The sequence below is a fragment of the Phascolarctos cinereus genome, unplaced genomic scaffold (genome assembly GCF_003287225.1).
Source record: "Phascolarctos cinereus isolate Bilbo 61053 unplaced genomic scaffold, phaCin_HiC Scaffold_726;HRSCAF=1367, whole genome shotgun sequence".
Classification (NCBI taxonomy): domain Eukaryota; kingdom Metazoa; phylum Chordata; class Mammalia; order Diprotodontia; family Phascolarctidae; genus Phascolarctos; species Phascolarctos cinereus.
The window spans coordinates 65,449,331-65,463,634 of record NW_027556098.1 but is presented as its reverse complement, the minus strand read 5'-3'; the positions used below and the strand labels follow the sequence as shown (position 1 = coordinate 65,463,634).

Here is a 14,304-nt window from a genome sequence, read left to right as displayed (position 1 = left end):
AGCTCACTCTTCTCCTCAACTCACATGATTCTGATATATTCAACCATTTTCTCCTCCTTCACCCCATTTCACGTAATGAAGTGGCTCTTCTTTTCAAGGCAAACTCCTCTCCATGCACAAATCATCCCATTCCATCCTATCTTCTTCAGTAGAATGCCCACCCCCTCTTTATCATCCCCTCTCATTAATCTTCAGTGTCTCTTTTTCTGCAGGCTACTTCCCTACAGACTACAAATATGACTATATCTCCCCATTCTCAAAAAAAAAACCTCACTTGATCATTTATTCCCACTATCATCCCACAAACCTCCTCCTTTTTGTTACTTAATTCCTTGAGAAAGTCTTATATGATAGATATTTCCCTTTCTCCTCATTCTACTTTCTGAAGTCCCATTTCTGACCCATTCAACTGAAACTGTGCTCTCTGAAATTACTAACAGACTCTTAATTGCCTTATCTAAGAGTCTTTTTCACATTCTTCATCTTTTTTAAATTTCTCTACAGCCTTTGACACAGTTGATCACACTCCTTGATAATCTTTTTCTCTAGGCTGTCATGACACTTCTCTTTCCTAGTTTTCCTCCTATGACTCTGTCTATTCTTTCTGTCTTCTTTGCTGGAACTTCATCCACGTCATGCCCACTGAGAGCTCTTTGTCCTAGGCCCTCCTCATTTCCCATCCAGCTGCAACCCTTGGGACTTCTCCATCATGCCCCTATGCTGAGTACCTTCCTTTCCACCTCTGCACTTTTCACTTTTCTCTTGTGTGTTGCCTTACCCAAACTCCCTAATGTCAGACTTTCTTTTTTGAATTTGTAACCCCAGGCACAGTGCCAGTCACATAGTATGCACTTAATGTTTACTGACTGAATCATCTTTTCTTCCTCTATACTATTTCACTTGGTGATCTCATCAACTCCCATGGAATCAGTTATCTTCACTATAATGGTGATTCCCACATTTTCTTATCAAGACAAACCTCTCTGCTGATCGTCAGTCTCAAATCTCCAATTACCTGTTGGTCATCTGGAACTAAATGTTTAATAAACATCTCAACAAAACACGTTCAAAACAGATTTCCCACCTAAACCCTCACTTTGTCCTAACTTGCATATTACTTTTGAGGGTATCACCATCTTCCAAGTAAGCCAGCCTCACAGTCTAGCTGTCATCCTCAGCTACTCTGTCTCATCACTCTCTCTTACCCTCCATATTGAATCTGTTGCTAAGGCCTGCCAATTTTACCTTAACAGCATCTTTCATACACACCCCCTTCTCTCCTCTGACACTGCAATGAACCTGGTCTTGGACACCATCACTTCATACTTGGAATATTGCAATAGCTCACTGGTTTATCTCCATGCCCCAAGTCTCTCCCTGCTTCTGTCCATCCTCCATTCAGCTGTCAAAGTGAGCTTCTGAAAGACCAGTTCTGACCATGTAACACCACTATACACATACTCAGTAAAGTCCAGCAGCTCTCTATCACCTCCATTATCAAATACAAAATATTCTGATGTTCAAAGCCTTACATAACCTGTCCTCTCACTTTTCCTGCCTTCTTATGCCTTTCTCCTCCCAATCTCCACTCTTCCCTTCTGCCAGGAACTCTGTGATCCAGTCACACTAGCCTCCTTGCAGTTACTCAAACAAGACACTTCATTTCCCAACTCAAGAAATTTTCACTGAATGTACCTCCCCTCCACCCCCACTCACCCCAAATACTTGGAATTCTTTGCTTCTTCATCTCTACCTTTTCTGGATTCCTCCAAGGACCAGCCAAAATCTGACCTTCTACATGAGTTCTTTCCTGGTCCTCCTTAATTCTAGTGCTTTATTTCTCTTAATTATCTCCAATTTATCCTGTATGTATCTTGTTTTTACATAGTTTTTGGCATATTGTCATCCCCCATTAGATTGTGTGAGGGCAGAGACTGACTTCTGTCTTTCTTTTTATCTCTAGTGCTTTTCACAGTGCCTGATACATAATAGGTGCTTAATAAATGTTTATTGTCTCAAACAAATGGAGAAAAGGAAAAATATTAAACATATCCTCTTTTGAACAAAATAATATAAAAATCTGTTCAATAAAGGGTCATCAACAAAAGAATTTAAAATTAATTAGAAAGTATGCAATCCCAGACAATCACTTAACCTTGTTCCTAATCTATAAAATGAGCTGGAGAAGGAAATGTCAAATCATTCCAGTATCTTTGCCAAGAAAACCCTAAATGGGGTCACAAAGAGTCAGGCACAACTGAAATAACTGAATAGCAACAACAACAATAATATAATCCAGAGGAATTGGTGGGTCAAATAACACACAATTTTACTAAAGATGATGAAAATAATGAATCAAAATACCAAAACTTTTGGGATGCAGCCCAAGTAGTCCCTGGAACTTAACACATTCATTAACAAAAAAAAAAAAAAAAAAAGAATAAATCAATTAATTGAGCATGCAACTAAAAATACTAGAAAACCCAAATAAACACCAAATTAAAAAACTCAATTGAACATCAAAATAGGAATTTAAAAAACAGAGATCAGCAAAGGTGAAAAAAATTGAATTAATAAATTAAACTAGAAGCTAATTTATTGCAGAAAAACAAGAAAATAAATAAATCACTAAGTAAATTTGATTTTAAAAGAAAAATGTTACTAATATCAATAATGAAAAGGGGAAATTAATAATAAATGAAGAGATAAAAGAAATCATTAAAAGCTCTTTTGTCAAATTATGTACCAGTAAAACTGACAGCTTAAATGAAATGGAAAAATATTTAACAAAATTATAAAATGTTTAGATTAACAAAACAAGATGTAAGTAACAAATAACCCAAACTCATAAAAAGAAATTGAAGAAGTCATAAATAAATTCCCAAAGAAAAAAACTCTAGGCACATAGATATACAGGCAAAATATTTGAAATATTAAAAAAATTTATTCCAAAATATTAAATAAACTGTTTGAAAAATAGTTAAATAGGAAGTCCTACCAAATTCCTTCTGTGTTATAAATATGGTCTTACACTTAGCCCAGGGAGAGTCAAATCAAAGAAAGAAAACTCTAGCCTAATAATACTATTAGAAAAGAAATCACATGAATGTATTAATAAGACCATATACTATGACAAAGTTGGAATATATATTTGGTTCAATATTAAATAATGCATTCAATATGTGGAATGAGACATAGTTTGTATGTGGCCAATGTGGGAATTTATTTTGCTTCATTATATATTGGTACCAAAAATTTTTTCTAGATGTAGAAGAAGAGAATAAAGAAGAGGCTGGAGAATGGAAGCTTATACTTTTTTCATTACTGATGAGTAGTATTGAAAGCATTCATTTCTCTTCCACCACCTTCTTACCCTTCGTAGAAGATTGGGGAGAGCGAGAGCAAAGAGAAGTTGGGTATTCAGGAGGTGCTAAGTTTTTATAGCCTGCGTGACATTGTACACAGTTTCCACTATGTCTTTCCATAATGTATGTTGATCTCTAAGATTTTGCTCATTCCCAGAGATTTAATCATCTCTGTGCTCATTGTTCTTGGAATAATTTATCCAGCCCTAATCTCTTTACTGACCTCTAATCTTATATCTCCAATTACCTTTTTGAACATTTTGAACTGGATGCTCCACAGACATTTTAATCTTAACATGCCCCAAACTGAGCTCATTATCTTTTCCTCTAAGTTCTAAATCTACAATCCTCTGATCTTGTTTTCCAACTCTGTGATTTCATTTGAAGTTCGAGGATGAATTATTTCCAAGTTTTTCATCAAATACAGATTTCTAGTTAGAATCTGATTAGCATGGAATTCCTACATTCATTACTCCCACAATATCATACTAATTGTGTGTGTGTGTGTGTGTGTGTGTGTGTTGTGTGTGAGCTGATCTTATTCAGGCTGGAAGGGCAACACCCACTCACAGGACCAACACTGCTGCTGATCTACACAAAGATTCAACATGCTCCTTTTTAAACCTGGGTCAGTTCATCTCTCCTTAAGCATCCTGGTGGTCTCCCCTCAGCCTCTACCTCTGCCCTCTACTCCTGGGGGCTTATTGTACTGGTGCCTGACTTAGTATGAACATCCAATTGGCTTTAGCAATTCTGCTAGCCTTAGACTTCCCAGGGGCATTTGCTATCATACCTAACTGTGTGACCCTGGGCAAGTCACTTAACCTTGATTGACCCAGTTTCCTTGTCTGTAAAATGAGCTGGAGAAGGAAATGGTAAACAATTCCAGTATCTTTGACAAGAAAACCCCAAATGAGGTCACAAAGAGCCAGACATGACTGAAAAATGACTGAACTGAACTAGCCATATAAAATACTATAGTGCTTTTGAACGGTTAACTGGGAGCTATTTTTTTCCCAGACTGAAAAAGGGATGAAAGATTTTGATGGGGCTGAAAGAGAAACCCCAAAAAACCTGATCAGTGCTCTGAGGAAGGGAGACAGATTTAGCTGCCTAAGTGGTGGACTTTATATGACCATAGGCACGAATAACTAGAGACTTTCTTTCTTAGGTGATCCACTAACTTTTGTAATAAATTAAATTTGCTGATTTCCAGATTGTCCAAGATCTGTATTATATGAAATTTACTGAGTACAAAGTATTAGGGAAAAGTGCTTGAAAGATTAATGTGTGAGGCTCTCTGGGTCACTAAGAAGATGTCTAAGTTTGGGATAGGGATAAGGATAGAGACCTGACCTTGATTTTGTTGGCATAATTAACTTTCAAATAAGAATTTTCCTTCAACCAACCTGAATGGGTACTTTCTTTACAACTTATAATTTTAGACAGTTGCCTAGGGCATTGAGGGGTTAAGTGATTTGGTGAGGGTCACACACCTAGTGTGCAAAGAGATAGGACTTGAATTCAGCTCTTCTTTGCCTCAAGGTCTGTTCTCTAACCTTTCCATCACACTGTGGATAAATGTGCCAAGAATGCCCCCACTGATTTGCTGAGGACAGCAAATGTTTAACTGAGTGGAGAGTGTGGTGGCAAGAATTGATCGGGACATCCCTAATCAATTGATTTCCTCCCCTAGATCAACTGATGACATTACATTTTTATACATTTTTTACTATTCTATTTTTATATTTTTCCATTGCTTTGAATTTGCTCATGCCAACCCTTCTGTCTAAAATGCCTTCTTTTTTCATATCTATCTATCTGTCTATCTATCATAATCCTACTAATGCTTGAGGCCTAGCTCAAATCCTGTCTATTTCTCAAGCTCCCTAATAGCTTGTAAAGTCCTTAAAGACAGAGTCTATTTATTTATATTTATTTCTGCCTTCCAAGTCTAGCATATAGTAAAAATTTAATAAACATTTTGAATAAATGAATAAAAACTTTTCTGAAAACTCCAACAATAATTTATGTCTTCTTCTGAATTTATCCATACCACTGATTGGTCATTTATCTTATACTGTCACATATTGGATTATTTATGCACATTTATTTGTGTATATGTCTTATTCCTCCAACTAATTTGTAAGCTCCTAGAGACCAAGAACACAATCCACACAACATCTAGCATAATTTCTTGCACATACTAGGTGCCAATAAATATTTCTGAATAAGTAAATGAATATAGGAGTGACTTCACCCATGCTATAATAATAATAATAATAATAATAATTGTAATAATATCATATTGAAAATAAATTTCATTCACTCAACAAAAATTTGTTGAGCACAAAGACAGACTTTGTGCAGTCTATTGTCAGCATACAAAGATGTCATGTTCAGATCTTCATGGTGTTTACAATCTAACAAGAGAAAGAAGATGAACATATGAATAACTACGATTAAAGGAAAAATATGAAAATATAATAATATCATTCCATATAATTTCAAAAAAGAAGAAACTGCTTCTGGATAGGTGATTAAGTTGGACATTGAAGAATAAAAGGCTTCTATCCATTGATCAATCCATCATCATTTATAACAAAGTAATATGGAAAGGACGAAAATGCTAAGGGTCTTATAAGATTAAGCAAAACCTTAAAGACACTGCATTGTCAATAGTAATTAATTAATATTTGAAAATTCATAGCACTGTTTTTACATTCTTTAAGCCACAATGATCATTTTATACTTCATTAATTTGTCCATAATCATCATTAAGAAGGGCCAACAATACTTTTTTTGTAACAAAGAAATGGAGACAAAGAAGATGGCCAACCATTGAGAAATGGCCAGACAAATGATGATACAAAAATGTGATGGAATATTATTGTGCTAAAAGAAACAAAGAATGTGAAGAATTCAGAGAAGCAGAAAAAGACTCATGACCTGATAACTGGGTGAAATAAGTAAGACAAGACAAATACATGATGACTACAACAACACAAATAAAAGGGACTTTTTTAAAGAGGAAGAGTGGATATTGCATACTGTATAATTATAATGACTAAGCTTGGCCTTGGAGAGGAGTTGAGAAAATGATGAATTTTTCTTCCTTCCTAACAGAAGGGAGAAGTATAGATACAGATTACTGTAGGTATTATCAGACATGATTGACGTCTTGGTTGGTTTTCCTGAAATACTTTTTTTCTCTTCCCTTTTAAACTCTTTGTCACAATGGATGGCATGATGGGGAAGGGCTAGTAGCTTTTTTAAGTAGATATGTTTTGAAACTATTCTACAAAGATGAGCCTCAGGATTTGCTTTATTTGTTCAGCTAAAACTTAAGGCAAATCGGAGCAGCTAGGTGACATAGTGGATACAGCACCAGCCCTGAAGTCAAGAGGACCTGAGTTCAAATCCAGCCTCAGACCAAACACCTGAAACTTACTAGCTGTGTGACCTTGGGTAAGTCACTGAACCCCAGTTGCCTAAAAATAATTAAGGTAAATTGAATTTAAACTTGATATAATGAGATTCATAACTTTTGATAGTAATCAAAGTTCTGGCCAGATTTATATTCAAGTGCAATTTTAACAGAATTCAAGTTAAATACAAGGCTAAAAGGATATGGCTATAACAATATTGTCTATCAAGAGCACTGTGGTATTTTGTCAAATCTTACCAATCACTACTTGATGAAGTTGTTTTGGTGTCAAAATTAAGTTACAATCTTCTTTTGCTTGTGGAGTGGATGGGTTGTGATTAACTACATTAATAACCTGCAAGAAATGACAAATGGTTTCTTATATCAAAATTAATTTTTCAATATTAGCTTACATTGATTTAAGGATACTTATAGATTCATACTAAACCTACATTTTCTTGCAAGGATTCTGTCTCTTTTGCTGCCAAATTTCGAGTACTTAGAAGGAAACTGTCCTTTAGAGGTAATTTTATAGGTTCAGTCATCTCTTCAAATATTTGTGAAACTGATAGATGAGGTGACTTCAGTCCTTCTCCTGGTTTCATGCCAATATCTATCTCATTATCTGAGAGCTTAAATGCCCTATATTAAAAAATAAATGCCAAAAAATATTAGAAATTATAGTTTCAAATATATTTATTTTGAAATTATTACTAACAAAAAAGTTGTTTACTAAAGAATTAACAGAATTCTTCTGTTCAACTAGATATTTTAAAATATATATTGAAATTAATGGGGAGGGAGGATAAGAAATAAAATAAGAACTTCTGACTCTTTAAGCCTACTAGTTTTCTCCTGTTATTTCAAGAAGTGTACTTTACCTTTCTGACTTCCTCTGCATTCTACACTCTGCCAATTTCAGAGTGAAGTTAGAATAGTAGTCTTTATTTTCTTGTATTTGTATTTCTTCCTCTTTAGTATATGCAAATTCAGGATCCACATAATTGTATCTTGCAACTTTCGTGAAAATGGTCCTAAATATATGAAAATGTGGCATCAGTGCATTTTTGTTTCATACTATGTCATGCAACTTGAAACTAGTTTTAAAGTAAGCTATCAATGTGTACAGTGGAAAACACTAAGGAATTACTATATTGTATCCTCTCTGTACAAAACTCTGATGATACAGCAGTCAGGTTACTTGGATTACCAACAATAGGAATTTAAAGGGAATAGAATCAAATCTAAACTTATTCACAAGAGTTTTAAAAATTGTCCTAAGCAAGAGATGAACTCAATTATAAAATTATGAAATGCATTTTCTTTAATTTCCTAGAGTTCTGTGAAGAAGTTCTTAACAATGAAAAACAACGTATAAATACTCCACACTTTCCGTCTATAGTTCTGCTTGTTATGAAATCCATAGAACAAGAGACCAGCACACTAGGTAGGGCGCTGGAATTCCCCTCCTCTTTCTAGTTTCCTTTTGTATACTGTCTTCCACCCTTAGATTGTAAACTCCTTGAAGACAAAGACTGCCTTTCTTTTTATTATTTGTATCCCCTGTGTTTCGTACAGCACATGGCACATTATTGTTGTTGCTGGGTTGTTTTGGTCATGTCCAACTCTTCATGACCCTATTTGGGGTTTTCTTAGCAAAGATACTGGAGTGGCTTATCATATCCTTCTCCAGCTCATTTTACAGATGAGGAAACTAAGGTAAACAGGGGTAAGTGATTTGCCCAGGGTTACACAGCTGGTAAATGTCTGAGGCCAGATTTGAACTCAGAAAGATGTGTCTTCCTGACTCCAGGCCTGGCATTCTACCCATTGTGCTACCTAGTTACCCTAGTGGGTGCTTAATAAATGTTTATTGATTTGAATTGAAATAAAACTAAGGCCCAAACTATGTGCCATATTCACTCACAAGATTTCTCCCATTTTTCACAGATATTTTAACGGGAAGGTAGAAAAATACATTTCTGGGTCGGGATGGCCCTCTACACTCAGTAAATTTCATTAATCATTTATATTCTCACGCTCCATTACTAAAAAACAGGAACTGTCCAGAGTTACAAAGTTATGATTATAATAACAGTATCTCCTATTTAAATAGTGCTTTAAGGTTTGCAAGGCCATTTCTTCATGATAACTCTCTGAGTTATATAGTGTAAATCTTCATCTCATTTTACAAGTAAAGAAACTGAGCCTCAGAGACATATTTAGAGATATAGAGAATCAATATTCACCTTGAATTCTGCACTGAATCTCCTCTGTGACCATGATAAAAAAAATCTTTGTTAAGTATACATCTCCATGGAATGTGCCTCATTTCATATTGATGATTAGAGGTCATCAAACAAGATTATTTTTGTTACATCTTTCCAAAAATCTTATGCAACAGCACTACTTTCCAATCAATATAAAAATATGTAATAATTATCTATCTACACACTTTAGACATCCTTGATGCAGGTAGTAGAAGCAAACAGGCAGGCCTTCACAAATGATATTATTCCATAGTAGACTACATCTTTACATCATTGTTCAGTGACTGTGAAAAAGTATTTGATTTAGCAGAACAAAATACCTAAGTTATCTCATGTGTATATATTATAATTTAAATAATAATCATTAAAGAAAAACCAGAATGACTTCTCTTACATTTAATGTAAATCATTAGGGTTTTTTTTTAAATCTTTTTAATGAGAATTTACTTTCTCTCCCTCCAACCTCCCAACCACAATTGAAAAACAAAAACAAAACCCTTATGGAAAATATGCATGGTCAAGCAAAACAAATTCCCAAATTAGTCATCTCCAAAAACCTCTCATTTTGCGTCATGAATCCATCAATTCTGTCAAAGGAAAGTAGCCTTTTCCATCATCAGTATAATGAGATCCTACTTGGCCATTTCATTGATCAGAGTTCTCAAAATCTTTCCAAATTGTTTTATCTTTACAATGTTTCTGTTACTGTAGAAAGTGCACTCCTGGTTCTATTCCCTCTGCATCAGTTCACACTAAAACCTTCCCAGGTTTCTCTAAAGTCATCCCTTTCATCATTTCTTATGGCACAATAATTTCCTATTACAATCATACATCATAATTTTTTCATTCATTCCTCAATTGATGTGCCTTTCTTTCATTTCTGAATATTTGTAAATATTTTTAACAGCTGCTATAAGCATGTTTGCACATAGAGCTCCTTTTGCTCTTTCTTTAACCTTTTTAAAATATAGATTAAAAATTTTAGATCTAGTTATGATGTTTCAAAAAATGTATACAGTTCAGTGTCTTTTAATATGCAGTTATAAATTTATTTCCAGAATGACTGGACCAAGCACAGCTGGCCCAATTAACAACTCCATCAGCATTGCATTAATGGTCATCATTTCCTACAGCATCTCCATTTGTCATTTTTCAGATACAACTTCTGACTTGCTTTAATTTGCATTTCTCTAGATTTTAGAGATTTGGAGCATTTTTTTAATATGGCTGTTTATAGCTTCAATTTCTCCCTTTGAAAACTACCTGTTTATATCCTTTGATGATTTATTAATTAGGGAATGGCTTTTACTCTTCTTAATTTGAATGAGGTCCTTATATAACTGAGAAGTGAGACCTTTGACAAACTTTTGCAAAGATTTGTTAATTGTTTCCCATATCATTTTAGCTACATTGGTTTTCTTTGTGCAAAAACTTTTTTGATTTTGTGAATTCAAGACTATCCATGATTATCTCCTTTTTATCCCTCATTTGGCCAGAACTCTGAGCCAATGCTGAAAGGTATCTCCATAAATTCTCTTTATGTATTATGACGAAACCTCTTATATCTAAGTCAAATCAAGTCAGCAAGCACTTACTGTGTACCAAGCACTGTGCTAAATGCTGGGAAGAAAAAGAATGGCAAAAATATTCCTTTCCCTCACATTCTAACAGGGAACAGCATGCAAACAATTACGAGATATAGAGAGGGTAGGTTGGAGATAATCTTAGAAGGGAAAAAGGGGGGAGTGAGAGGGCAAAGAAAAAGCCCCTCAAACAAGGTAGTTAAGATTTGAACCAAGTCTTGGATCAAATCAGGGAGGTAAGACAAGGAAGGAGAGTATTCTCGGTAAAGCGGACTTAGGATGAAAAGGCCCAGAGTGGGTAGATAGAGGCTATGTCAGATAGAGACAATAAGGCTAATGTTGCTGGACTGTAGAGTAGAAGAAGAAAACTAAAGCATAAGAAGACCAGAAAGGTAGGAAAAGTTGTAAGTGGCTTTAAAAACAAATTAAAGATTTTATATTCAATTCTAGAAGCAAAAAGGAACAACTGGAGTTTATTGAATAGGGAAGTAAAATAGGCAGGCCTGGGCTTTGGAAAGGTCATGTTGACTGCTGAATGGAGGAAATTTCAGGTAGGGAGACCAAGCAGCAGCATACTGAAATAATGCAGGTATGAAGTGGTAAGGCCTTGCATTGGGATAGAAGCTGTGTCAGAGAAGAGAAAGGTATGTATGTAGAAGATATTAACAAAGGTAGAAATGACAGGTCTTGAGTATGAGTGAGAATTTCTAGATAATATTGAGGTCGTAAACCTGGATTCCTGGCAGTGCAACAGTGCCTTCAAGAGTAATAGAGAAGTTTCAAAAAGGGGAGATTTGGGAGAAGGGAGATAATGAACTCTGCTTTGGACATGTTGAGTTTAAGATATCTATAGGATATACAATTCAAGATGTCCAATAGGCAGTTTGAGCTATGAGAATAGAAGCTAGATTTCCAAGCAAGACAGTATGTGAGGATCATGTTACCTATTTGGACCTTATCATCATATATGATGTGACTTGCTAGTCTAAATCTAATTTCTTTAAGATTAGTTTCCAGTTTTCCTAGAAGATTTTGTCAAACAACGAATACTCAAAAGAGTCTTTAGGTTTATTAGGCAGTGGACAAATAAGTCAATATGCTTCTATTTACTGTGCACTTAATCTGTTCCACTGGTTGACCTATTTTTTAGCTAGTATCAAATCATTCAGATAATTACTGCTTTATTGTATAGTTTGGGGTGCTATTGTTAAGCCTTCTTCCTTCTCACTTTTTTTATTATTTCCCTTGAGAATCTTGACCTTTTCTTCCTCCATATGAATTTCATTATTTTTTCAGCACTAATGCTGCTATTTTGATAGTTACACTGGCTTAGCCCACTCATGATCAATTAATATTTCTTCCAGTTATTTATATCTGTATGTCTATAAAGAGTGTTTTGTAATAGTATTTATTTAGTTTCTATACATGTCTTGGTAATTAGATCTAAAATATTTTATGCATTCTGTAGTTACTTTAAATAAATTTCTTTTTCAATCCATGCCTATCATATCTTGTTATTAATAAACAGAAATGCTGATGTTTACATGGATTTATTTTATGTCTTAAAAGTTATCTGAGATAATTTTTAAATTAATTTTAATTGACTTACTAGTATAAGAGAGGCTATGTAAAATGGAGTGTTATTCTATGGATTGAAGGGGGAAGTAGAATAAAAATCTCTAGCCTCCTCTTCCCCCACTTCTCTCTAACAGAAATTTTAACTCCTTCCAGGAGAGGAGGTGGCAAGTTGGGACTAAAACCCTTGGCTACTCTGCTTTCCTCAGAGAGAGGGAGCACTAAATTAGAATTACATTCATCTATTGCCTTAAATATCAATAGTCAGGGGGATGTGGTTTTCAGGTTCAATCTAACTTCTGATCACTGCCTTGTTAACGGAGGGAAGAAGTTTTATATCCAAAGCTTGATCCTTTCCATTCAAATATCAGTTCTACAATGAACATACATTATCAGTTAGCAAATGAATACATTTATCCACTTCGATGTCCAAGCAGAAATCAGAGAAAGTATACAAAGAAAAACATATACCAGACAATACAAAGGGAAGTAACTTTCTCACTGGGGTGAGGTAACAGTTCAATTGAGAGAATACTAGATTTCAACTAAAGGGAAACTCCCTGAAGTTTCTAGTATAGCAAGCTGGGAACAAGGACATGATGGAGATTGGTGGCTCCTCTTGTATTGGATTCTTCCCAGAGTCTTTTCCTTCAGAAACCTAAAGGGGGTTTGGCGTCATCTATCGTCTCTCTCAAAACTGAAAGCAAGAAGCATTTGAAGAGACTGGAGAAACCAAAAGAGATCCAATGACTTGAAAAGACTGAAGGGCTCTTCTGCCTCCCACTCTTGTCAACTCCTTCCTGTTCTCACACAGGCATAGGGAATTGATCTCCATCAATGAGGAAAGAGTCCCATGCCAGTAGGCTTTGGGACTCAAGTTGCACTGTGATTCTATAAGTAAATTGTATCATCTGCAAAAAACAATAATTTTATTTCCATCTTGACCACGTTTTTTATTTGATTTCTTCTTTTTTATAATAGCACTTCTAGCATTACAAAAAAAAAGTGAAGTTAATGGACACACTTGCTTCATTCCTGATTTTATTGGACATAAATCTAGTTTATCCCCTCTATTTAAAATTCTATATCTTGGTTTTAAATAGTTACTACCTACTATATTTTAAAAAAAAGGTCCATGTGGTCCTATGTTTTCTATGGTGCTTTTAATAGAAATAGGTGTAGTGTTTTGTCAAAAGCTTTTTTCAACATTTCTTGATTATATGATTTTTGTTCTTGTTATTAATGTGGTCTGTTAGGTAATAATTTACCTATGAGCTTAAAACTATACTGAGACCTTTGAGAAACCCTTTGTTTCTGCTACCCATCTCATAAGGTCATTGGAAAGAAAGTGCTTTGTAAATTTATAAATTCGCTCTACAATTGTGAGTTATTTATTATTGGGACTTTTCAAATAGAGACGGTTCTCACTTTATATAAGTGAAGCATTCTACAGTCCTCAACTTAGAGCAATTTTTACCCAATGTGAATTTACCCCTATCCACCCATTTCAATTAGCCTATATACCAAAGCAAGGACAAAATAATGTCTTTGCACAAGTCATAAAATGTACTAAAATGCAGATATACCAAATGCTGTACCAGGATAATAAACAGAATTATGAAGCAAAAGATAAAGCATACACAGTACTGTACAGTAAAGTTAACAGGAGTGTACAGTATATTGCCCTTTCTGCACTTATTGCACCTAGTCTTTGTCACTGATGGCTGGTGGTGCAGCTTTTTTTTTTATCAAGAGATGTTTGGACAGAGGATCTCTTTTATCCTTGTATATTTTACAATAGCAAGCAATATTATCTTCAACTAGTCTTTGAACTTTTAAAAATATTGAAGTATTTGGATCCATCTTTTCAATATAAGAAAAAAAATCACTTGAATTATGAGATGCTTCTGCTAACCGTTTTGTTATGAACCTTATTGGTTCAATGTCAGATTGCAAAGCTTCCCCTTCTTCTTCAGCTAGCAGCTCAGTCTGATCCTCATTTGACAGTTCTTCTCCATAAGACTTAATCAACTCCTCCACATAGTTCTCAACCACTTCTAGCTCCAATTCTTGTGCTAATTTTC

The 14,304-nt window shown here is 34.8% G+C and overlaps 1 protein-coding gene across 1 annotated transcript in view; it reads right to left on the bottom strand.

The window, feature by feature from the left end:
* The window catches only part of CFAP47 (cilia and flagella associated protein 47), an 890,592-nt gene that overhangs the window by 814,827 nt on the left and 61,461 nt on the right, over positions 1 to 14,304 (bottom strand). Inside the window, 3 exon segments of the mRNA XM_078146130.1 lie at positions 7,051 to 7,147; positions 7,245 to 7,434; positions 7,674 to 7,826. Coding sequence (XP_078002256.1) covers positions 7,051 to 7,147; positions 7,245 to 7,434; positions 7,674 to 7,826 — 440 coding nt within the window.